Source organism: Xiphophorus hellerii, chromosome 16 (genome assembly GCF_003331165.1).
Source record: "Xiphophorus hellerii strain 12219 chromosome 16, Xiphophorus_hellerii-4.1, whole genome shotgun sequence".
NCBI lineage: Eukaryota > Metazoa > Chordata > Actinopteri > Cyprinodontiformes > Poeciliidae > Xiphophorus > Xiphophorus hellerii.
The window spans coordinates 19,561,708-19,588,383 of NC_045687.1; the positions used below are offsets into that span (position 1 = coordinate 19,561,708).

Genomic DNA, 26,676 nt, shown 5'->3' on the forward strand with positions numbered 1-26,676 from the left:
AAACTGATTCTACCAAACCAGATACACATTTGTTTTATGAATATGTGAAGATGAGAAAACAGGAGCAGATGTATCATTATCAATTTATTAATCAGGTTATACCATTTACAATCAAAACACAATTTTAACTGGTAAAGCAGTGTTCTGTCTTATATGTGTTTTCCATGTCCTATTCCATCTTACATTAAGCATTATAAAAGATATTATATATTAATTGCCTATTTATTATATGTAATTCAAGATAAAAATATATTTTTTAGATGACTATATTGTGTTTGCACAACTTAATATTATTTGGATTAACAAAAAAAAAAAAGCCGATATGGCACATGACCCTGCCCTTGACCCCTACCAATGGAACACAAAAGTTAAAAAGGCCAAACAAACAAATCATTTTGCAATTTGAACATAAATGAAAAAACAATAAGCAATAAAAAATAACATTAAGTTTATAAAACTCAAATGTGTTATATGTATTTACTCGATCAATATCATTGCCATTACTCTTCCAAAATGGGGAATTCAAATTTTTATTTTACAATACATTTATGAAACATGAAACATAAACATGTGATGGAATTAATTTTGATTTCATCTAACTAAAGAGAAAACTTGTTTACATAATGTAACCCCTGTCAATTCTCATATCTGACATTTCAATGTTAGTGGTCATTTCAGTGATCTTTTACTCGAAGCATAACTCCATCAGGACTTACAAACAAAAGGTAATATTATGCTTATCTATTCATTTTCACATCAATATTTTTGTACACTGATTGGAAGCAGACGTTCAACTTTAGGAATGACATTAGATTTTATAAACAGTTTTGTTTCCTCACAAACGACACATTTCATTCAGACTTTCAATGGCGTCCTCCTTGCTGAAGGATTTCCAATAGTAAGGAATTTCTCCACTACCCTGGAATTTCATGTTATAGTACAATTCCAGTTGCTTTTGAAAGCGGCAGATGAACCATTTCCAGTAGGCAAGCATAGAGTTATCAGCTGTAATGCTCCATGAACGATATTTTCCTCCAGCAGTTGGATAACGCTTATATAGAATTCTGAACTCTGAGCGAGGTTTTGGGTGAAATCTCAAATTACTTGTAACTAATGTGGTGCAGAAATCAATGCAAAGATCAACTGTTCCTCTGTCATGCCAACCATTAACCCCAGAGGGTCGATGAAAAGGAACCCTGTGTTTCTCAGGACTGTGGTGTTTGTGCAAACAGCAGCACAGAATGGACACCTTTCCCAGCAGCAGTTACACAGCTGATCAATCAGGATCTGATCAGGCTTCTGCCTGCACTTATTCACTTTTTCCAGGGAGAGTTTGCTCATCTCTGTTGTGATGCTTTTCAGGCCTTTTTCTATCTCTTCTTTAAAGAAGTCAAAGTTGTTTATGTCACTGAAGTTTTGACAACTAATGGTATCAAGTGTCAACTTTGGTTTTAGCTTACTGGAAAATTCCTCCACCCACATTTCTATGTTTCCTTTCTCCTCTTTGACTTGATCTGTTGCCTCAAACAAAGCCTGACTGATGACTCTGGTGATGTCTTCTACATTTTTCTTGAGAATAATCTGGACTTTATCGCTGGGTGTCGTGAACATGTATTTCTTTACTTCTTCTTTGATGAAAGCCTCTACTTGAGCTCTTGGATTTCTGATGTAGCTGATGAACCTGCTAAAGTCTTCTTTCTCTGCCAGAGATGCCAAAACATGTTTCTCTAAGTTCAATCTGTTCCCATTGAATGCTGGGAAACTGCACATCATCTCTCCAGCAATATCAACTCCAGTCTTGTTACAGACGGCTTCAACAGCAGAGACTTTGAGTTTTTCACACATAATTTCTCCAAACACCACAGCAGATGAACTTCCTTTGCAGAAGCTTCTGAAAATGTTGTAATACTCATTTTTCTTGTTGTCCAAATAAGTCAGAGCATCATTGTTGTCTCTGTAGATCTTGTGGGAGTTTAAGAGCCAACCTTCTGCCCTATCAAACACATACAGTGAAAGGTCAACTGTAAACTCCTTCTTGAATGTAAATTTCTTCCCTGATTCAAACTCTGTCACTCTTTGTTTGACATTTTTGGCAAGTTCCTGCAAGTAGGTTGACCTGTAACCTCTTGTTGCAACAGGTTTGCTCTTAATGGCTTCAAGACATTCTTTTACAACCTTTTTAACAAATGATCTGATTAGTTCCTGATCTTCATATTGAAAATGATTCTCTGGTTTACGTTCTTCATGTTGTTGTGTTGTTGATGGCATTCCAAAAGCATTGATGCTGCTATTATTTTTGTAAAATTTTTGGAACAAGTCAACAACAGCTTTGACTTGTCCACCTGTGTCTTTGTCTGCTTCTCTCTTGTTTTCCTGAGACTGTTGGCTTTCCTCAGAGAGTTTTTGATACTTCTTTTTGGTTATATAATCAGAATAATCACCACGTTCTGACAGATTTTTGTATCTCTTACTTCTTTTTGACTCGTCAGTGAGTCCCAATTCAACACAAAGATCTTGAAGGACAGCAAACTGATCCTCCTCCAAGTTTATGTTCTCGACAGGTTTTGTATCTGAGGTTAATTCCTTTACTAAGTTTCTCCAAGTAGTGTTGAATTGTCTTTTCAGGTCCTCTTCATTTTCTGCCATTGCTTTTGACTGGTGAGCAAGCTCTTTGCTCTTCTGGAGTAGATTGTTTTCAAACTCTGCCTTCTTCTTGTCAAGCATTTTTCTAGCATTATTTTGCTGGATTACTTCATCCAGTTTTCTTTTCACTCCTCTCACAAGTTCCTCATGAAACTCATTGATTTTGTTCTCAAATCGACCCCGCCATTGAACCAACATCTCTTTGTCTTTGTCATCTTCAAAGTAATCCACAATAGCTTTTGTTATTTCTTTGTATTTTTTGCTCATTTCTTCGGTAAGATAACTCAGCTCAACTTTGTCCAGTTGGCCTTTTTCAATTCTGGGATAAAGTTGGTTTTCAATGTTCAGCATCTCACTTCTCAGGGCCCAAGTCCAGTTCCCATATTGGACCTCCAGTTTTCTATAAACTGAAATTTCCTGGGTATTTTTGAAACTAAAAACAAAGTGTTCATTCATCAAGGCGTTCCACAGGTCCTGAATTTTGGTGCTGAAATGTGACAGAGTGATTCCAGTAGACTGTTTGGCTTTAGACAAGATGATGGACTTCAGTTCTTGGACACTCTCACTATAACCTGGATTTGGAGGAGCCATTGGTGGACTTCCCTCCCATAGCTGAGCAAAGTATTTTACATCTTTTTGCACATCAAATGCGATGACATCACTGAAGCACTCAACATCACACACTTCCTCTTTGGCAGCAAGTTGAGCCATCTTGTCCAGTTTTTCTTGCAGCCGTCTTTTTCCGTCCATGTTTTTCTCTGCTGCTGTAATATCTGTGACATTCTGATGGACAAACACACAACTTGGAGAAAGCTTGACTTTCTTCATCCTCATGAAAGCCTGAACAACAATTTGTAGGACATCTTGCATCTCAGCTGGATTCTCACCAAAGATGTTGATCAGTGTCATGTTTCCCAGACCAACAACAAATGTTGCAAGTTCATTGTCATGATGAAGGGTAGCATTCCCTGCTAACTCAAGAGCTCGCAGTCCTTCAGTGTCTACAACTAGAATGTAGTCAAACTGGTATTCATCCTTGTTTTCCTCTGACAGCTTAACCAGTTGCATGTAGGCACCCTTGGTGCACCTCCCAGCACTGACTGCAAACTGCAGGCCAAACATGGCATTCAGCATTGTTGACTTTCCGCTACTTTGTACACCCAGAACTGACAGCACAAAGACTCTCTGGTCACCGAGTTTCTTGATGACTTCCTGTAAAAGATTAGAGATCCATATTAAAGGCACATGGCCTGCATCCCCATCCATCAGCTCCATCGGGTGTCCTGATATCATCAGATCTGCAGCCAGCTCAGGGTATTTAGTCCAGTCAGGCTGTTGGCCCAGCGATGGTTTCTTCAAAGATTTATGGGCTTCATAGATCTGTCCCATCTCTCTGAAGATGTGTTCCAGACCAAAGGTTGCTGATTGAAGCTTTTTTGACAACAGTTCAAGCTCAGTTTGTTTGTGTTTTAATTGAGTAGATTTGTCATGTTTCTTTTTCAAAACCAAGACTTCTGACCAGGTTTCATCATAGTTTTGGAGAATTGAAGAGAGATCATCTGTGGAGAGGGCATCTATAAGGATCTGAGTCCATGTCAGGAAATATTCTCTTTCTTTTGGTGGCAAACTCTGGAGGCTCTGAGTGAACAACCTCATCAGTTTACTATCGGACACATCACACTGTTTCTCTCGTAGTTTTATTAGCTGATGACTCTTCTGGCCCTTTTCTTTCTCAATGTCTCCCTTTAGATGATGCAGCTCTTTATTGATTTTGCACCAGTTGGACCAAAGTTGACCTTGGCAGGGAAGAAATTTATCTTTGATTTTGGCAACGTCCATCTTTTCAATCAATTCAACTATTTCCATTGCAGCAGATTTCCCATTCTGGCAGATTTTCTGATCTTCATCCACTATGATCCCAGAGACTTTGGCCATAGTTTCCAGCCGGAAGGATGTGTGGGGTTCAGACAAAAGGCTTTTTATAATCTTTTTTAGTTCTTCAGAAACATCCGACTGGCTTCTTTCTTTCAGCCCTAGTTTGTATTTTTGTGGTTCCATCTGAACTGCACTGCAATCATTGTCAGCAGTAAGGATAATTAGAGGCTTTGAAGACTTGTACAGGGTCTCAATAGCTGCACTGCCTTCCTGGCTTTTTTCCAAAGCTGGTATGAGAACAACAATGACTGATGACATTTCAGTCAGGATTTCACGCTGTTTTCCAATTGCTAGAGAATCCCCATGAAGATTACAGAAGGCAATGCAGTCAGTAAAGAAATCATTGTCTTTTCCAGCAGGGCAGTACCAGGCAATCTCTGCCACGCCATCCATCAAATGACGAGATTTGGTGCTGCCTTTACAGTTTCTGTGGAAGAATGTGTCATGGCGGTCGTTGATCAAGGCATTCATCAGCTGAGATTTGGACAAAGACATGGAGCCCAGTCTGAAAAATGAAACCATGGGAATCTCAGCTTTGTAGATTGGCATGCTTTTCATGGTGACAGTGATTGCATTTTCTTTGTTTGTGCTTATTTTCCATATTTTTGTTATTTGTCTGAACGTCCACAAAGGACACTCAAGATTTGTTGTGTGAGGATCAGGAACAAGCAGTGGTAAGGCATACTGACACTGTGACAACTTTGTGATCATTTTCTGTTTAAGGAAGCTGTCTGAGCAGTGAAATACTGCCATTTGAACATCCATTGGGTGAACATGATTCTCTTTTGACTGATCTGACTCTGTGTTAGTGCTATAAAGAGCACTAAAGTCACCTTTGTCTGTATTCTTGTTTTTGGACACTAGAACAGCCTTTGAATTGCTTACATCTGAAGTTATTTGTCTCACAGGGATGTATCTGGCTCTATAGTCTAGCGTCCATAGCCTCTGAAGAAAAGTACAAACTAGATCTTTCTCCGAAACTTCATTGGTCTGCTTGATGGGTGGACCTATCTTAAGAAATTCTGCTGGGGACCATTTGTTTGTAAGTTCAAGCCTTTCAAACAGCATTTCAGTCTTTTTTAGAAGCATTAGTTCTTGTTCTGCAGAAGAATTGTATAATGGCTGGAAAGAATACAAGGATTAAAATTAATTTCAGGAAGCACAAAACAGCAAGCATAAACCATTAAAAATAAAGATTTCTGACCTTTTCTTTGTTCCAATTCATATGATGGGCACCTGCAATTTATTTAATAATTTACTAACAATTTATTTTCCAGATTAGTCAAATGTTGTTGTTTTTTTTTGACAAAACATTTTAAGTGCATAACAAATGATGATATACCAGAAATGGTGACAGGTTGTGTGGATGAATGTTGTTGTAAAATCTTGCTCTCCTGGCTTGGTTCCCAAGTGTTGATTCCAGACTTTTTCCCTCTATCTTCATCATTCATCTCTAAGCCTTTACCATCATCTTGTTCCTATTACAAAGATGTATAATTATTACTGTACGAATCCTTCTTTTAGTGATTGGAATTTAAATGTACTACTAATATGATCAAACATTACTGTAGTCTCAGTTTCACTCTTCTTTTGTCCTGCTGAGAGATAAAAGAAAGAGACTCATTACACGACCTTTATAGCAAACAGAGTTAGGGGTGTCATTCACTTAGTTTTACCTTCCTTGCTTTGTTCTCTGCTGTCATCATTCATGTCTGAGTCTTCACCGTCAAAACTTGCCTTAACAAAGAAAGCATAGTACTTAAATAAATATTAACCAGTCAGTGTTTGGAAATAATCTTGTAAATGGTAAAGATCAAACTGGCAAAACAAAAATTCTTATCAGATCAACCTAAAGATGTTCAATCAGACATTGTATTCACCCTAGTAAAGCAGTTTATCATTTTATTATTATTATTTTAAAATATTTACAATTCTAATTTGCATTAGATATAATATAAATTAGAATAATTTGGATATTTAAGAAAAAGATCTGAGTTTATTTCCCAAACATGAACTTAAATAAAATAGAAAATATTAAATCAGCAAACAGTTTCAAAACATCCAAACAGTAATTACAAAGTAATTTCAACATACCTTTAATTTATTTTCACTCTCCGTTTTTTGTCCTGTAGAATTATTTAGGAAAACAAAAAGCAGTGGATAAAATTACAAAATAAAATTGATAATATAACCAATATTCATATTAATAATCTTAGCAGTATGCTACCATGAGCTAATGTCTTGTGGGTGGAATTCTTTGGTCACAGTTATTGATGATTGGTCTGGCTGGGTTTTAAGATTTTAAAAAATGTTTATTACTATGCTGCACATTTACTAACCTAACTTTGTATAATAGCATGAGCACCCTGATATAATTGAATTTTGTCACTTCCAATGGTGTTAATGGTGGAGATAACAGAGATAGTACCAACTGGGTAAAAATTGTTAGGCATTTGTTCCCTTGTTATGATAAAGAGAAAACTTGGACATTACACTCAAAAACTGGCAGCAAGTTGAACAAAACGACAATGGTGTCAGCAGCCAAAGACAAAAGTGTGAAGTGTCTGTGCTAAGTGAGAAGAAACACAGTTATTGATACATATAACAAATGAAACAAGATGAAACAAACACTAATTTGTTCTAAACTAACTTTGACTATTTCATATACATGGTTTTCTAAATCTATACTGTAGAAACATGTGCAAAGTACAGGTCGTATGTCTACGACCTTTGTAATGTCTACCCTTTTCTTTCCAAGAAAGGGTAGTGGAGTAGCACTCTGTCGTATTTAGTTTCACAGTACAAATGTTGATTTCTAAATCTTCCCCTAACCCTGAACAATTTAAAACTTTAAATATAAATTTAAAACACAAAACCAGTAGGGACACACTGTTCCTAAACAAACCTATAAGCAAAGTACTTCTCCTTCTACATCTGCTGGGAGACTAGACTACTTCCTTTTCCAGCTCAAGACCATGGCCTCAGATTTGAAGGCACTGATTCTCATTCCAGCCACTTCACACTCGACTGCGAACCGCTCCAGTGGAAGCTGTAGATCACGACCTGATGAAGCCAATAGAACCACATTGTCTGCAAAAAGCAGAGATGCAATCCTAAGGTCACCAAAATGAATCACCTCAAGACCTTGGCTGCGCCTAGAAATTCTGTCCATAAAAGTAATGAACAGAATCGGTAACAAGGGCAGTCTGGGTGGAGTCCAACTCTCACCGGAATCAAGCCCGACTTACTGCAGACCAGACTCTGGCACCAGTCATAGGGACCTAACAGCTCCTATCAAAGGACCTCATAGTACCTTAGAAGCCCCACAGGGCTGGCCGAAGGACACGGTCGAACGCCTTCTCCAAGTCCACAAAACACATGTAGACTGGTTGGGTGAACTCTCATGCACCATCCAGGACCCTGCTGAGGTTGTAGAGCTGGTCTAGTTTTCCACGACCAGGACCAAAAACACTCTGCTCTTCCTGAATCCAAGGTTCGACTATCCGACAAACCCTCCTCTCCAAGACCCCTGAATAGACCTTACCATGGAGGCTTAAGAGTGTGACCCCCCTATAATTGGAGCACACTCTGCAGTCCCCCTTTTGAATAGGGGGACCACCACCCCAGTCTGCCAATCCAGGGGAACTGCCCTGTCTATTTAATATGGTAGAGTCGCATCAACCAACACAACCCTACAACATTCAGAGCCTTAAGGAACTAAGTGCAAATTTCATCCACCCCCGGGGCATTGTCACTGAAGGGCTTTTTAATGGCCTTGGTGATCAGAGAATGGAGAGCCCGATCCAAAGTCCCCATGCTCCGCTTCATCAATGGAAGACATGTTGGTGGGATTGATGTGAATGTCCTTTGTGGACCCACAATGTCCGTAGTTGAGGTCAGCAGCACACCTTCCTCACTATAAACAGTGTTGGTGCTGTACTGCCTCCCCCTCCTGAGACACCGGATGGTGGACCAGAATCGTCTCGAAACCGTACAGAAGTCTTTCTCGGTGGCCTCTCCAAACTCCTCCCATGCCCGAGTTCTTGCCTCAGCAACCACCCAGGCTACATGCTACTTGGACTACCAGTACCCATCAGCTGCTTCTGGGGTCCCATAAGCAAAAAAGGCCTGCTAGGTCTCCTTCTTCAGCCTGACAGCATCCCTCACCGAAGGTGTCCACCAACAGGTTTGAGGGTTCCGCCTTCCTATGGAGGAGCTATGCTATACTAGGAGACTGGGAGACTCAAACCCTTCCAGGTGCTTGTCGACCTTCCAAGGAGGGGCTACTGAAGTGCACTTATTTCAAATGTCAAAGGCATTTGACACTGTGAATCATGAGTTGTTATGTCAGACTTTTTGATATCATCCCTACAGACAAAAGATATTGACTGGTTTCAAATAATCCTTCTGACCTATAAGCAACGTGCTAAACTCTGATTGTTCTTCCTGTTTTCCTAATGTCACAAGAGATGTCTGTCAAAACTCTGTCAAAACTTTTTGCAATTTACATTAATAATTTGGGGCAGACATTATCTACCATTTGCACACTGTAGAGTACAGGAGGTTGATTGACAGTGCTGAGACCTTCCTCTTGGTTCTGATTGGTTGTTTTTGATTTGGAGTGGTGCATGTCTTCAGACCACAAAGGTAGCTCAGGGAGGAGGTAGAAGAGCTCGATATTTTCACAGAATATCTGTCTCATATCATGCTGTCATGACATTGTGACAGTTTAATATGGACAAAACATCTTTTTTGTAAACGTTACATATTGCAGATTTAAGCCACAGATAATAAATTTGTATCACTACCTCATTTCACAGAACAGGTACTGTTAGCCTTTGAAATAAGAAATAGTTTTATTTTAAGTGACCAAGCAATGGATTTATTAAGAAGATGACTACTGCAGATGAAACAAATCTGTCAAGAAAACCCGAGCTCATCCCACTTCCCCATGCTGGAGATTTTAGTTGAACAGTAATAATAAATAAAGTTATCTTTTTTTCTTTTTCCGAAGAGTTTTTGCAGTGCTAGTGGCTCGTATTTTTTTGACAGTAGGCAGACAGGAAGAAGGGTGAGGAGAGGGGGAAGACATGCGGTAAAGGTCTTCGGGACCGGGAGTCGAACCCGCGACGTCCGCGTCGAGGACTAAGGCCTCCAAATGTGGGGCGTGCTAACCCCCTGCGCCACCACAGCACGGCCCATAAAGTTATCTTTAAAATTAATCACACAAGTGACATCTAGGCCCAACAGTAGACTTAAACATCAATAAAGTAAATCTGGTTGTGTGTTGTTTTTGTCTCCTGCAAACTTTGCTTTAATTCCACTTCTTTTTTCTATCTAATCATAAGAAATCATAGTCAGACAGAGAGAGAGAGTCATGAAACAGGAAAAGCAGGTTTCCTGGAAAAAGAGGAAGTAAGTTTCCAGCCTGCAGATTTTTAAGAATAGTTCAGACTATTCCTTATTTCAAAGCATGAAAGTTTTAAAGAATGAAATCTAAACATTTTGAGTAATTGGATAAGATTCAAAGTAAAATACTTATATTAATATTGGTTTACTTATAATAACACTTACACTTGTGGGAACACTTACAAGAAAAACAAGTAACTGTAACTTTGGTGTCAAATTATTAGAATCATGGGTTATTCTTGGTTTCTTTTCATAAAACATCTGTAATAACTCATATTAAGATTATAATAAGAGTAATTAATAAGTTATGGTTATAAAATTATAAATGAATGCTAAATCAGAGAAGCTAAAGAAGTTATAAATGTGATTTTGACATTGAACTTGAAATGGTGTAAAAAGGCGTAAATGCAATTAAACCACTGATATGTTGGAGGTAGATGGTAGGTGAAAGGTGAAAGGTTAAGGGAAAAAGGGGAACTAACAGGAGAGCAGAGATGATCAACACCTTATTTAGAAACAGATTGTTGAATAACGTAAACTTTTCAGAGAAAAGGTTGTGCAGGCCATGGTCATAGGAGGACCATTGGGCAATTCTGAGACATTAGCACAGACATCAAGACATAATGTCTGTAAGACAGTGATGGATATGAGATCATCTGTCTGAGCAGACAGCCAATGAAACAAGCACAACATCAGTGCTAGCCAATGCAAACGCACCAAAAAGGTGGATAAACCCTATAAAAGGTGGGTGCAAAAGAGGAACCTTTGGTTGGATCCTCCAGGCAGCTTCGAGCCAAGATCGAGACGGACAAAGAACTCTGCAGCTGAAGAAGAGCCGGGGTCACAGAGCCGAAGACTGTCCTGCTCATGGAGACCAACCGGTCAGGCCCACAACCTGTGGCTTCGAATCGCACTTCTCTCATCGGCTGGGTTCAGACCCCAAAGACAAAGATGAAGATAAAGGCAAAGAAGAAGAACTGGTGCCTTCCTTCTTACCAGCACCCAAGTCCTGTGTGACCTCACCATCCATGCAGAGAAGAAGCTCATCAGACCTACAGAGATCCCTGCCTTCATTGATCAACTTCCTCCTCCTGCTGCAACACCTTCTTCATCATCAGGACAGTTCTGGGGTTCGAAACGTCAAACTCCATCCATCTCTCTCTCCCTTTTTAGTTCTCTGCTACTGTATTAAGCTGTACTGACCCTTGCAAAAATGCCTTTCTAATAAAATATCTAGCATAATCAGCTGAAAAAGAAAATCTAAAAGATGTTGTGGACATTCAATTAATAAGTCACCTTAAAGTTCTTTGATGGTTGTAAAATAGCTCTGATGTTTGATTCTGGAGAGGAAGAGCTGGAAAATGTTTTATAGGTTGCTATAAAACATTTTGTTGTTTTATAGCAACCTATAAAACAACCTTGGAACTCGCCTGAGTCACTAAAATCAACCTGGTTCAGTAACAAGAGCAAGTTGTACGGTAATAAAGAGAAGGAGCGGCCGTTATCAGGTGTGCTCTGTGAAACTAGTTGGCTGTAGGCTGCTCAGTCTGGCTAATTCACAGGGGGAAGAAGGTTGGGACACCTGGATGGAGGTCGTCAGAAACCAGGCGAATTTTTTCTCAATGCCAGCTTAAACAGAGTTTACTTCAGTTCTGGACAGGGTAAATCCCAGCAGATTTAGGAAACTCAATTCACCCGTTAGACGGAGAGCTGGTAGCACAGCTCCCCTCTCAGAAGAGGAAGTAGAGAGTGAGAGAGTAGAGAGAAGGTTGAGCAACGACAAACCTTATAAATCTTGTCTATAGCTATTTTAAAACCAAAAGTACCAAAATACTATGAGATTTAAATCTATTCTATGTAAATTGTAAACTAGATTAGGGTCTTGGGGGATGAAACAGATATTCGTAAGAGGATCAAGGGCTATCACAATAATTTGCACTGCAAGTAAAAAAAATTATTAGGTGTCCTCAGATTAAAAGTCTTACCTGTTCTCAATGTTTCATCAAGGTTGGTTTCTTTTCCTTCAGTCATCCGTCTACTTTCAAAAACCATGGCATCTATTTTTTGCAAAAGACTTATTATCTCATTTATGTCTGTCATACTTCTTGTACATGTATGATTTCTTTTTTCAGAAAAACTGCTCTTTGCCTTTAGGTTTTGAAGTTCACTTTCACAAATTTCTTCTGAGTCATCATGAGTCACAACTGTCATCACATAAGACCTGTGCTCCTTTCCCAGTGTTTTTTCTAACCACTGCATTCCAGAAGTATACTGGTTTTCATGCTGGTCATTTGATACCAGCAGAATAAAGGCACAATCTTCTGGAATCTCTGGAAACGTGTCAATACTTGGAAACCCGAGCATGTTAATTACAGAGATCTGACGACCCGATAGGTCATACAGTCTTGATGAAAACTCTTTCTCATGTATCTCCTGGTCATGGTCCAGTAAGATGGTTTTTGATCCAATCTCAATGGAATTTTTGTTTCCAATTAATATAAGTGTGAGTTCAGGATTCACTGAAAAATAAAACATAACTACAGTTTAATTTCAGAATTTGTTATAGAAGCCTTTGTAGGAATAAACAACTAAAATATTTATGAAATCAAAGCATTTATGATCCCAGAAGTCTTACCTGCATTGCTTGCTGACATATTTTCAATCCCATCTTGAATCTTTTTGTCATTGTTCTCTAAGTGTTGAGTGTCATGGCCATTCATGACTATAAAAAAATCCATATATTAATCAATCACCTAGCTGTAAACATAGTTATATGACATAGTACTTCCTAAAATAAAAATCTATAGGTTCCACATACTGTTATCAGCCATCATATGCCCACATCGGCCATTTTATTAGGTACACCGTGCTAGTACCGGGTTGGACTCCCTTTTGCCTTCAGAACTGCCTTAATCCTTTGTGACATAGACTCAACAAGGTACTGGAAACATTCCTGCTATCTTGCCATGTTCCTCTTGAAAAAGAGATTATAGATCTCTTTATAGTTATTATAGTTTTTTTATCTGGTTAAATAACAGTTATAATTATTAAAAGTATTACTTAAACATTGAAAAAGATCCATAAATTTTTACCTTGTACATGGCAGGTTAAAACTAATTTCGTTTTTTGTGCTGTGGGGTTTATTCAGTACAACAAGGATGTCTGCTAGGTCAGTACATTATCTGTTAGGATGTGGCGAAGAATAAAATCTGGTTTTGTTTTTGCATGTTATAATTCCAAAAGGATATAAATTACATGTGGTAGAGGAGAAATACATTCTTAAATGTTCACTCTTGCATTCTTTTTTAACTGTTGGACAAATTAGTAAAACATTTTTGTAAAAATAATATTTTAAGACAAGATCTGATTTACATCATTGTGAAAACTTTCAAAATCTCCACTTACCTGGTTTCCTTGTTACTCACTTGGCACGACGTCTGGACCACAGACCACAGCAGAATGTGTCTCTGTTTCTGTTTAGCCAGAAATCGTCTGGATTATTGTTTTTAATGCATCGTCCCCTAACAAACTCCTCCTCCTGTCTATTGCTGTCATCAATTTGAGGAAAAAAACCTGAAGTGAAGATTTGTGTTTTATCATGAGAAACTGACAAGTAAGCACCATGAAAACATAAAAAAGTTACCTTGAAATGCAAAATGATCATTTTTATTTTTACAAATTAAATCTTAACCTTAAATGAAACCTTAGTTTAAGTGAAACTAAACCTTAAGTTTCACTTAAGGTTAAGGTTGTCAGACACTGTTAATATTAACTTTTTACAGATGCTGTAAAAATTAATTTTTTACAGTGTAAGCACAATATTTCATATATGTATTTCTTGTACGTATCATCTTACTATACAAACAGATGTGTATGGGATGTGTATTGTCATGGGAGTGTTCTTTACTTCAGACATCATCTCAACAAAGCTGACCTAATATCAGTGATTTCAAGCTGAGTAGAGAAATACGTTTTAATTTATTCAATGGTAAACCAATAAAATATTACAATAAACAACAACTCTGTTCACAAATTAGTTTGTTAAATCTGTGAATTAAATCATGGAAGAGTAGAATGTCCAAATTTCCTAAATATACATTTTACAAGAAGCTAAAACAAAGTTTGGTTGTTATCATCGGATAAATGTACAAAAGTTATTTATAAAGTGTACATATCAGTATGAACATAAACATATTGATCAAGTTTTTCCAACCACTTGCAAACACTTCAAATCAAAAGTGTTTTCTGACCGTTGTACTTTCATAGTTTTAGCTGATATATCACAACTACAGTGAAAGAAACCAGATGGGCAAAAGTTAAAGACTAATAATGAATGTTAAGGTGAAGAGACAACCAGATTTCTAGACAGTTATTATTCTTAATGTCTAAACTTTGATCTCTTCCTCCTCCTCAGATAAACCATGTGCTGTTTTTTGGCTCGTCCTCGTTCCTCTGGTGAAGGATCCTCCACCGTAATGTCTAGCGAGGACATCCGCCGCCCTCTGGAACCGTTCTGCCTCGATGGCCGATTCCTCCTTGTGAGAAGAACAGGAAGTGACATCAGGCGTCCTCACAGACCCCCGGTCCTCCTTACGCTCCCTCCAGGTAGAGATAACTCTCCCGTTCACTTTGGACCTAAAAGACACGCTGCACTGTGACGGGTTGGGGGAACTCGCTGTCGGGGTCTGAACGGGTGTCTCTGTCAGAGAGCTGGTGTCAGCGGTGAAGGAGGCCAGAGAGTCAGAGCGAGTCAACGCGCCGCAGCCGTTGTCTGCTGGAGACGTTCTCCACACGTCGCCATCTTGAATCTGTCTGTCAAGTCGAGAGACTCGAGGCAGAGTCAGGAATGGTTGGTGCTGAGATAGATAGAAGACAATGTGTGTGTTGCCCTTTAACCTATTGATATTGATACCTTGGTATTTGTCTTCAGCCAGCACATACTGGTTCAATCCCATAATAAAAAATTTTCAAGATAACTTTTATTACTTAGTCATGATTATTCTTCCCACAAGGGTTGTAGAAAGCTTCTAGACTGGATTATCTTATTTCCTTATGATCCAAATACTAATAATTACCCATCAGGCGTCAGGACAAGCTTTTCAGTCTAACCAAGTTATTTCTAAGTTACATGTTTATTATTTTTTAAATCCTGTTAAAATATTTGGGACACCTTTTTTTTAAAGTATAACTAAAGATGGAGGTCAACTCAACTCATTCATAAGCCTACCAGAAGATTGGCTGAAAACTGAAATTGAAAATTGGATTACATTAATGTATTTTTATTACATTAGTAGTACATATCCTGTTAAATGAAACCTTTTTTTAATAAGGAGGCATCAAACACCACCTCTATTAAGATGTACAGTACAGACCAAAAGTTTGGACACACCTTTTAATTCAATGAGTTTCCTTTATTTTCATGACTATTGACATTGTAGATTCACACTGAAGGCATCAAAACTATGAATAACACATGTGGAAATATGCACTAGACAATAAAGTGTACAACAACAGAAAATACCCCTTATATTCTAGTTTCTTCAAAGTAGCAACCTTTTGCTGTGATTACTGCTTTGCACACACTCTGCATTTTCTTGATGAGCTTCAAGAGGTCGTCACCTGAAATGGTTTTCACTTCATAGGTCAACCTGCCCTGTCAGGTTAATAAGTGGGATTTCTTGCCTTATAAATAGTCATGAAAATAAAGAAAACCCACTGAATTAGAAGGTGTGTCCAAACGTTTGGTCTGTACTATATATATATATATATATATATAAAATAAAGAAATACACAGGACTCAAATTCTTTCTGTTCATAGCCAAAAACGGGAAGAGATTTAATGCACATCTGCAGAACCAAAACGTCACATTTACATCGTTACAGAAATCCAAAATCTCTCGACTTCTGCTTCTGACATCAGTTTTTTATAGAGTCCCAGCTCTACTGGTGTGTATTGGGAAGCTTCAACCAATGGCGTTACTGCCCTTCATTTGTGTAGCAATTCTGGCTCCATTTTACACTGGATGTGTATTGGACTTCCTGGAATAAGTTGAAACCTCTTGACCTCAACATTTGCTCCATTTTAGGCGTGCCAAATAACAAGGGTGTTGTTCTTATCTGTCCAAACAGCAACCTTTCCAATTCATATTTGGTCCAATTCAACTTCTTACTCCAGGAAAAGGAGGGGATCAGGTCAGGCTGACATGAAAGGGATTGCCGAAAGTCTTTAGCAAAAACAGCTCCATAAATAGTATTTCCGCTCTAACAATTCCTTAACCAAATTACTCCAAATGTCACTGAACTGCTTTTAGTTTGTCTTCATTGCCTGTAAGGCATTTTAACTGGTGAGCAAACTCTTTGCTCTTCTGGAGTAGATTTTTCAAACTCTGTCTTCTTCTTGTCAAGCATTTTTCTAGCATTATTTTTGCTGAATTACTTCATCCAGTTTTCTTTTCACCCCTCTCACAAGTTTTTCTGTAAATTATAGATTTTGCTCTCAAATTGGCTTCAGTAGATAAACCGCCTATTGATTTACATGTGAGTGTGAATGAGTGAATGTTGCTCTACTGTAAAGTGCTTTGAGAAAAACATCAAATAAGTTCAGACCATTTATTTATTTTAGGTTTAGTTGGCTCTAATGGCTTTTATTTGAAAGTAGTTCAACATGAAAGAGGGCAATGAGAGAGGGGGAAGACATGCGGCAAACGTCACCAGGCAGGGAATCGAACCTGGGACTAACACCACGAGGTCTAAGGCCTCCATATGTGGGTCATGCTTTGCCCCTTTGCCACCACAGAACCCCAGACCATTTATTTTAATGGATTGATTAGCTGGGAAAACACCAAAGAGAAAAATAAAACTTCTAAAGGCCAATGCATATAGTACGGCCAAAACATGATTGGAGTTTTGCAACTGCATGTTTTTTTGTTTATTAAAATAAAAAGTTAAAAACAAATTTTAAATTAAATTGGAGCTTTTTCTGTGCAGCTGAAAGACCCCTGGGTGGTGGAATCATGTAAAGTGTTGAAGGTTATCCTGCAATAGTCAGCCCCGCCCACTCCTCACAACTTCACAGGGCTGCCTACTGACCAGTTCTCCGTCTAACAGGTCCGGAAAATCTCTGAGACCTGGGTATTACCCTAAAAGTACTCTATAAGAGATAATCTATTTAAACTGGTGGCGAAAGTGATTCGTCTAGCTCTAACTACCTCCAATCCAGAAGTTATGACCCTTTACAGTTAAGAAACAATCAGCTGAGTAGCCCTCGCAGCTGCATAATTCCAATAACCACTTCTGTTAACGGTAGCCCACTTTCTAAATCATAACTTGCACTTGGAACCGGCTAGATTATGTTTAGTGACTTAGACGTAAGTCCCAGGGTCATTATTTACTCTCACCAAAGGAAATTATGAAGCCTCCTATTTACTGGAATCATGTACATTAGTTTTACCTTAATTAAAAGAACTGGACAAAGATTAAATGACTCTATTAATTCCAATGTCCACCAACCTTATTAGAATTTTATAGTATAAATTTATTAAGCAAGCTTAAGCAGGGATATGCGACGTACAAATCAATAATCAATCGTATGTAGATCAAAAACAGTGTAATAAAATTTACATGTACAATCATACTACTCTGTCTCCTTTCCCTAAGAGCTAAGTCGCATGTTCTGAAATGGAATTTCAATGAGCAGATTCAACTCATACCCAGACGATGGTGGATCTTTGGCAACAGGAATTTCTAGCATCCTTGGTTGAGGTCTTTGCCTTGTGTAGGAAAACCCTCTTTAGGAAGGGAATAAAGTAGAACGGGTCTGAATCCTTTTGCAAAACCCAGTTCCTCATCCCTGGGGGAGCTTTGTCCTTCCTCCAAGTCTTGTTGCAGAGTTTTAAAGTTGCTGGGTTGAGACGAGACCAACGGTCGAATGAAGAACCAGAGATGGGGCGATGGGACCCAGTCCTTTCTTGGCGGTGTGAAGTCTGAGCTCCTCCGTGGTTCTGAAGTGTGGTCCGTAGCTCAATCTGCTCTTGCAAGTTGTCTCCTCTTCTGCGCCGACGGACTGGGAACGGCTGGTTCCTCTTTTCAGCCCCTTTTTATGCATCTCTCCACCATGTGTGTGTATGGAGAGGCTTGGTCTACGTGACTTGCTTCCATCTGCTGTCTCTCATGAAAAAGTCCCTACATTGCCCAACCTGTTCTTGCTGACCGTAGGGGAAGTTCTTGTACTTCCTCATTTTCCGTTGCCTCAGCCAAACTCAACGCACCAACCATCCTGTGCGCTCTGGCCATCTGTTCAGAACTGCTTGCGACATTTCCTGTTTCAGGACTGTGCTGTATTCCTCTCTTTTTCTATATCTCACTATTATTTATTATAACTCATTAAACACATTCAATCTGTTGTTAAACCTGTTTGAATTAATTTCAAATGATTACAACTTCACGTTATCACAAGTTTGATCCTCAGTTAATAATCAATCACATCTCTCACTTATCATAATTCATCAACCATAATCTTTCCATAGTTAAATCATTACAGAAATCATTACAGATCACATTTCAGAAAATGCATTTCAGAAGGTTATTGTGATTACTTGTATTCATTTTACTATTCATCCATATTCAATTTAATTAGCTTTTAATCAAACTACAAGATTACTTATTTTCTCTCAGGCCTCTATGCACCTTTTCTGCATGCACCCGGAAAGATCTCACACCCTATGCCAGTTTTCTTGACACCCCCTCCTTGAGATCGGACGGTGCTTCGCAGAAACCACAAAGTCCAAAGTCAAAAGAGATCAAGTCCATCACCACAATCGGTAGTGAGGATGTCCCGCTCATAGCAGGTAACTGGAGACGATGAAGGTGTCCAGGAATCCACAACCTCATACTCCGACAGATTGGATGGCGGAGAAAGCCAGGGTTCTGCGCCCAAATCGTTGTCAAGTGTAGATTCACCTGAGACGGGAAGGGTGGAACGTTCCAGTGGAGGCTGCAGAGGCGAAGGCAAGTCCAGGCTGAAGTCTGGCAGCGTTGATGGGTTGTTGCAGTAGCCGTCCAATTCTGCCAGCAGATCCTGGAAATCCATATCACTTGGTGATGGAGATGAAGGGGAAAGGATGTCCTCAGTCTGGCATGCTTGGGGAGATGAACTGAGGTTCTCAGTTTGGGTACCTCTCTCGTTAGTCGCACTGCTGGCTTGGCATCCGACGTCGATAAACAAATCTGGAGACACGGGACGTGTAGGCGGAAGGTAGTCGCCCACCGCCACAAGTCGTCCATCCAACAGGTGTAAAGTTGGGAGGCATTGCCGAGTAAGTTGGTGTTCCCATAACTTATGAATCACGGGCAGCCGTAGTCCCGTATACAACGGAGATGCGGTGAAGTCGTCGTCGTCTAGGCCAAACGCAGAGGTCCACACGATTTTGTGCACCCGTTCCAGGGATCTAGATGTGGAATCCGCTATGTAGGGCAAATCCTCCAGCCCTGTGGCGCAGAGGATTGCCGTTACATTACTAAAATGGCTGCTCACACATTTGTGACACCAGCGGGCGGACGATGCCACCCATATGAATCCATAAGATTCTGCAGTGACTCCACACCCCACACAGCAGGTTGATGCCTGAGGAGAAACAGTAACCCAGGTAACTTCATGATCAGTGGTTATTGATTAACTACACTTACTTACAACGACGAAAATGCGAAAGCGAAAGCTGAGAGAGTAGGCTGGTTTAAGCCCGTGTGCCGGCTTGTTTTGCGAGCCAAGGTGAATTAATCACAGGAGCCGGAATGTCATGATCTGGAGCTGGTTCACCTCGATCATAGACATGAGCTGAATCATGGAATATTGCCGCGTAGGTCATCAGCCATACAACAATGGCTAGGTCCGAGGTCTCACGGAGCCAGTAGAGGACCACCAGGATCCCCCAAACCGTTGCCCAAAGAGCCAGAATTATCCACTTTTGCATCCAAATTTGCCGTCCCCGACCCTTGATAGACAAGGCCTGGCGCGCTAAGTAGACGAGGATGGATACTGCGAAAAGCCCCTCTAGAACAGCTGTGAGGATCTTAAATGGGGCGGTTCGTGTGGCTTGTATGCCCCCAAGGACCAATTCCAATATCAGGGCTGTGGTATCGGTGATGAGCCATAGGCAGACCACAACACCCCTGCGCCAATTAATGCGGGTACGGCCCATCAGGTAACAAGCGAAAAGGGATGAAGCCAACCCCCATTTGTGGAGAACGATGGGACGGAGGATCAGCTTGGCATATCCTTGTAGCGCGACGAAGATCCTCATAGGATGTCCCTTAGGCCAAGGACCGGTGTGGCAGAAGACTACCCAGGCCAGGGCAATCCCTAAATGCTCAAGGGTACTCACTTGAATCGGTGCAAAAAGTGAGTTGGGATTCGACGAGTTGGTTGAAGAGTTAGTTGAAGAGTTGGTTTCCATGATGTCCGATGATGGTTGCTCTGGATCAGGTCTTCTCGGCAGCTGCGGTGAAGGTTGGATGGCTCGCAGGCACACGGCAGCTCTCTCTTATGCAGGAGTAGGCTCCTCCTTCGGGGGGAGGGGCTGGTAGTTCCTCTTTTTACAACGACACAGTGCTTTTAGCCACGCCTCCAGGACGATTTTACCGATGATCAACGCCACAGCGACGCCCAGGAGGCCCAAGAGGTATGGCCACAGCAGACTCAAAGCACTCATCAACCATTGTTCAACAATGTTGAGGCCTTCTTCCACCACATGAGCAACTTCTTCCGCAACCTCAGAAATAGCGGCCACCAATGTTGCCCCCATAGTCTCATACCAGTAACAGTCATGGATATCAGAGCCTTCTCCACATTGCTGCCAATTCTCCGTAGTGGTGGAGCAGGTGAGATTGGAATACAACAGGTTAGGTCCTACCCATTCGAACCCTGAGTCGATGCTGCCATCACACAGACTTTTTCGGAAAGCATGTCCTTCGGCGATGGCTATAAGGGGATTTGGGATGAACGGAACGGGAAGGCCAAGGATGTTCTTGCGCTTTTGGAGATGATATCCTAGGATCGCATCGGTGCACGTCCCTCCGCTCACTATTGCCCTTCGCCATGTTCCATTGAACTTTCGCCAAGTAACCTCAGAAGAGTGAGTGTCATACTCGTCTGCATAATGGTCCGTGCAGTAACTTTCCCAACCTCGGAGTTCTCCGCAGGGTCGTCTGGCCAAACCTATTACACATTCAAGGACATTTCTGGTGTTGTTTTTACAAGTCATGCGCCAAGGTCTTGGGCTGACGTAACTGGCCGGTCTCCAAAAAATCCCAGGCCAAATCATACGGTCCTTAGAGTAGACCGTAGCGATGTACTGGTACTGTACCCAATAGTTTGTTGATTCTGTAAGGCATGGTGTTACCCAGGCTTCAAACTCATGTTGTTGGAGTCCCCACCATTCATAGTCCCATTTCCGGTAGTAATCCTCGTACCAGGCTCGTAGGGCCCATTTAGCCGTAGGAGCTTTATCAGGATCAGGGCAGTTATACCTCCAGGTAGAGTGCAAAGCGTTGCCGACCTGCCAGAGGTCGCACCGTGGCGATGAGAGGGTTTTCTTCCAACAGGTGTCATTCAGGCTCTCAAAAATTCTTTTGGCGACACACTTGTCAATTTTAGCAAAGTCGTCTTTGGGAGCGTTTAGAAGGTCATCGGGAGTTGGAAGGAGTTGTGTACGCAAATTGGCAATGTGTAGCTCATCTAACCCAGTAAGAGAGCGCACTGTCCCCTCTGGGAAATCTCCCATAAAGAACGTTTGGTCTTTGGCTATGTATGTCCACGGGAACGTGTTGTTCAGCCAGGGTTCAATTTCTGTACGGAGTGGACGTGTAGAGTGCCAAAAATCAGCCCAGTACTCTTCTATGGCTGATACTATATAATTCTGTCCTGCACATTTCACAAACTTGTTCCAGAGGCAAGGATTTAACCAACTAAAGTGGTGTCTATAACAGTGCTGTTGGTCGGCTTGATATATAAACCGTCTAGGTCCTTGTCTGATCAGGAAAGCCGTCATGTTAGTCATATTGGCTGGTGTAGGCGAATTCGTTGCATCGACTGGAAGATTACCTCGGGAGGCATTTCGTAAGGTCCAGTTCCCCGTTGGTGCTGTTGGGATGATGTCATCCACCCTGCAATTCAGGTGAAAATCTCCCCAAAACTCCTCTCGGGGAAGCCAGGCTCGACAGCCTGAGGACCTGTGTGGGGCTGGGTATACTACTTCGGTATCCCAGTACCCTTGACTTGGCAACAATAGCAGCGATCGACAAGCCATGTTGCAATGCCATTCTGGCATACCTCGATCCGGATGAATCCAGTTGCATCTGACGGTCCGACGTTCTTTGTGTTGCAGAACCCGTAACCAGCAGAGCACTCCGGTGTCGAGGAAGTCGTAGTTGTAGATCTCCCAGGTGCGATTCAGAAGGTCGTCCAGAGTGGAGTCGTTCAATCCGAAAGCTCGGCGTTCCACGTACTTTTTCCCGTTGTCCTTGCTGAATAGGTTGGTTCGATTCTGGACAGAAGTCTCGTTGTCCCATGGCACAAAAATAGCCGTGGTGCTTGTATTCCAACAATTGAAGTTAGCGTACTTGGAATGTCCATAGGTGACTCTTGTATGCGTAAGATACCACGGTCCAACTCCGATGAAGTAGAAGATAGTAGCAAGAACAGCAGCAGCAAACAGCAGGGCAAGAAGCGTTAGCAGCCCTTTCAGGCATAGGGATTTTCCGGTTATCGTAGTCGTTTTCCGTAGCAAAGGTTCGTTAGAGGTTTCCAAGTCGTCGTCAGTGTCAGTAGAGCTGTCTGATTCCGATGTAACATCCAGCAACTCCGGGTCTGTAGGCCGGCGCCTCATGCCGATAGCATCCATCCTGGCCAGACTAGTGCTTCTCTGGGGTCCGATGTATCAGGCCTTGCACAGATTTTCCTCAAAGCCTTGATGTGGCCCTGGTTGGCAGGGTTCTTTCCAACCCGTCTGGTGGCCCTTCTCTGCTGCAGGGCTGTAAATATGGGAGAGGGGTAGGGTAAATCAGGCTCCAACCCCCTCCACACCCACTTCCAGTGGAACACCCTCCAGTAGTCCGGCCGAGGAAACGGGCCTTGGGCGGTGCCATTTTTCAGCGCCTGGTCATACCAGGATTCGTGTTTGTACCCTATTGGGGCAGGCACTGAGATGTAGGTGTACAATGATTGTCCATGCAGAGTTAGCCTAGTGCGGTACCCCCAGGATGACGGAGTATAAATCCTTTGGTGTGGTGGATTGGGGTAGACCCTGTCTATTTCCAATTTCAATGGAAGCTTGGTGTTATTAAATATATAACATTCTGGATTCATTTCCCTCTTTATTATGGTTTTCGCCATGCTTGGTGAAGTGGTCCAAATGACCATGTTGTTAAGTGTGATTTCACAATACAGTCCTTGCAGTGGTTCGAGATAATGGGGACCCCACCTGATCCGTAGCTCGATCCCCTGTACCCTGAAATACACTGTATTAAAAGTCCATGGTAAAGATCTTGGACACATAGGTGAGATTGATGCAAAATTAACCGTGTTGTCGGATCCTCTTCCCTGCCAAGCAGGCGGTGCGGTAGGGATAAATAAATGTGGCTTTGTGGAAGGGGGCGTCGTGTATTCTTCACTTTCCCCTACTTGTTTTACGTTTTGGAAACTGGTGGGTCGGAGATATATGAGAAACTTGAGAAAATAGGCCTCGGTGAGCGGATTGGAAACAGTGAAATCTTCTCTTGGCATATCTAGTAGAATGGAGGTGGTAGGGAGTCTTAAAAACGGGCCTCTGTCTGATAGTCCCGATGAGACTCCAACCCCCACTTTGAACAATTTAGTCACAAAACACTGTCTCCCCTTTCGCTTTTTGGTTTTTTGCTGACCTGCAGACTTGACGACTCGTTTTCCTCCTTCCGGTGCGTCCATCAGTCTTGGTTTGTCTTTCTCCATGGAAATGCTGAGGCGAGCTTCTGCCAGGCGTGAGTTTTGGGTTTCTTCTTGGGAGGCTCCGGCTCCGTGCTGGACACGGTGGCGTAGGGCTGCTCGTCTGGTACCACTTTGATGGCTGCTCCGACTGAGTAGATCCCTTTATAGGGGACGGTGATCATGCGCACTGACAGCTGGACGTGACAGGAGGTGCTAGGATCAGAGGGCGTACCCGCCCTGTGAGCCACGCCTCCCGGGTGTTGCAAAACTCCATCCCGAAACTGGGATTCCGCTGTCACCCAGTAGAGGCAAGACTTTTCCTTTGGTCTTACCGCATTGCTGCCCCATCCGTCCACCTCAGTGGTGTAGTAATACATATCTGAGCTGCGCACCCCATCTTCCCTTGGTACATCCGGCAGATCTACTATTGGTATTGTGCAGTCATTGATGACCTCCAAAATTAGATGTGCCCAGGTGGTCAGTTCCCAGGGGCCTGTCCACCCACCGTTAACGGCTTGCTCTCGGGCGTCATCTGGGAGTGCACTTAGCTCCTCAGCTGATGGTTGGTATGCATGAGGCCGATGTACCCGGAAGACCACAGGAGAGTGGTTGGCATTCAATGGTGGAAACGACAGGGAAGCTCTAGCAGCGTCATACGGCCAGGCGGCTTGAACAGAATCCCACAGGACATCATGCGGTCCTTCTTCCCTCCTCCACACCCATGGGTCCAGTTCTTCTGGAGTGTTCGGAGGAGCGGAAGGTCCTGGTAATATTATCGGTATGGGGCTCCCATAGTTCGATTGCACTCGCCCATAGGTTCTGTAATATCGCAGTGAACTGTAGAACCTTGTCACTTGCCACCCTTCAGCTTCGCCTGTCAGTGTTACCTCTCCGCTCCTCAGCTGTTCCTCGCACACAGGACAGTGGTGTAGCTCATTTCCATCCCACGTGCAATAACAAGTTCTTGGTTCTTTCTTGAGCCACCCCCATTGGGTTTCCAACTTAAGCCGGGGCAGGTAACCCACTCGGCAGTTCCCACAGATTGTATTGTTCAATACCGTGACCGGGGAGACGCGAAGATGTTGTAGCATCTCTGCGGTAGCCCCCTGGTGCCTTGGCTTCTCACGGCCTGGTCCTTCCCAGATAATGGGGAGATGGTGGTCCGTTAAACAAACCGGACAGCCGCTTTTAGCTTTCCCCCAAACCAGCATCTCTCTCTCCTCCGACAGGACTCCATTTTTAGCCCAATCCAATTTCTTCAGGGCTCGTCCTGCCCAAATCCCTGAAGGTGTTCTTCTAATTACAACCACCCCTTTCACGGTGGCCAGTCCGAGATAGGGTGGAATGGTACATGATTCACTGGCCATTTCACCGGCTTCTGTTTCACTTTAGTCAGGAACTGGCTTGAGCTGCTCAACTCCTTGGATCCCTTTTCTTTCCAGCAATACTGTGTTCCTATCCAGTACTTTCTTGACGATGTCAGTTGTCTCAAACTTGGGTTTTACTGCTGCATGTACAGGTTGTTCTCTTGCTTTGACCCACACGCGCTGTCCCTCTCGGAATGGCACTCTGGGCGTCAGCTTCTCCTTTTTGTCGCTGGAGCCCCGCCCCACTTCCTTCGTGGTGAACGGCCGTTGGTTGAGTTCCATCGCAGGGGCGGGTCTTTCGGCTCTGCTTCTGTCGTTCAGGGCCTGCCCTATTTCCACCGCTTGGGTGCTCCAACTGTTGGTGTTAGCATTTTTAGCTATCCAGCTTTTTACTAACCCAATGGCTCGTTCCACCACTCCGTTGGCTTGTGGGGTGTAGGGTGGCGAGTAAACTCGCATCACTCCATACTTCTGACACCACTGGTCAACCTGTGAATTACGGAAATGAGTCCCATTGTCCGTGCGCAGCTCTTTCGGGATTCCCAGGGCACTGCATACTTGTTCCAGCATGCCGACAACACTATTGCCGTTTGCTTTCCTGGCTGCTTTTGTAGTTACAAACCCCGACATAGAATCCACCAGCACTAAGAGGTACTTTTCACCTCTCCTTCCTGTTATCCCCATGGGACCTGCAACATCCATGCAGACCGAGCCCCAGGGGACTGTGCTTTTGATGGACAACCCATCCATCCGCTGCCCTCGGCGACCTGCGTTATATTGACCACACACTTCACAGTCCCTTAGCACGCGTTGGACTTGTTTCACTGGGATCCAAAGATCTTGCTCCTCCAGTTCCTTACGTGTAGGTCGCACGCCTGCATGTCCAAGGGCCTCATGCACGCTCCGCACGACCTCGACCACGTACTCTTCTGGGACCTCCCGTCCTTTGGGAGTTCTGTCCCACTTCTCGGTACCGACAAAGACGATCTTTCTTTGTTGGACATAACAGTCCACTTCATCATTCCCACGCCAATGAGCTCCCTCATGCGTGTGTGCTCTTTGATGCTCAACATCTATTTCCAACTGCAGTTTTAGCTCAGCAATCTTTTTCCACAAGTCTTTGTGTGCCACTGGTTTGCCCTTTGCTGTCTCGAAACCATTTTCTTCCCAAATGGCCAAGTCCTCTCTAAGGGCCTGAGCACAGTAGTAACTATCAGTTACTAACCTGGCACTTTTGATTTTCCTTTTTACCAGCTCCAGCAATCCTTCCAGTACTGCCGTTACTTCTCCGGCTTGAGCACTACCGGGGGCCTTTCCTTTCTGACGGCATTTCTCTTTGCCATCCTGCTTCAGAATAAATCCCCA

The 26,676-nt window shown here is 42.3% G+C and overlaps 1 protein-coding gene and 1 long non-coding RNA gene across 2 annotated transcripts in view; both read right to left on the bottom strand.

Moving 5' to 3' along the window:
• LOC116735119 (interferon-induced very large GTPase 1-like) overlaps positions 1 to 12,039 on the bottom strand; it is a 35,401-nt gene extending 23,362 nt beyond the window's left edge. Inside the window, exon 1 of the mRNA XM_032586743.1 lies at positions 11,973 to 12,039. Within this exon, the coding sequence (XP_032442634.1) occupies positions 11,973 to 12,039 (67 nt within the window). The remainder of the gene's footprint in view (positions 1 to 11,972) is intronic.
• On the bottom strand, positions 5,905 to 6,318 carry LOC116735121 (uncharacterized). Its single transcript, XR_004342334.1, has 3 exons — positions 6,255 to 6,318; positions 6,145 to 6,176; positions 5,905 to 6,056 (listed from the first exon to the last, which is right to left on the bottom strand). It is a non-coding gene; the product is annotated as an uncharacterized LOC116735121 (long non-coding RNA).
• Positions 12,040 to 26,676: the final 14,637 nt, after the last annotated feature.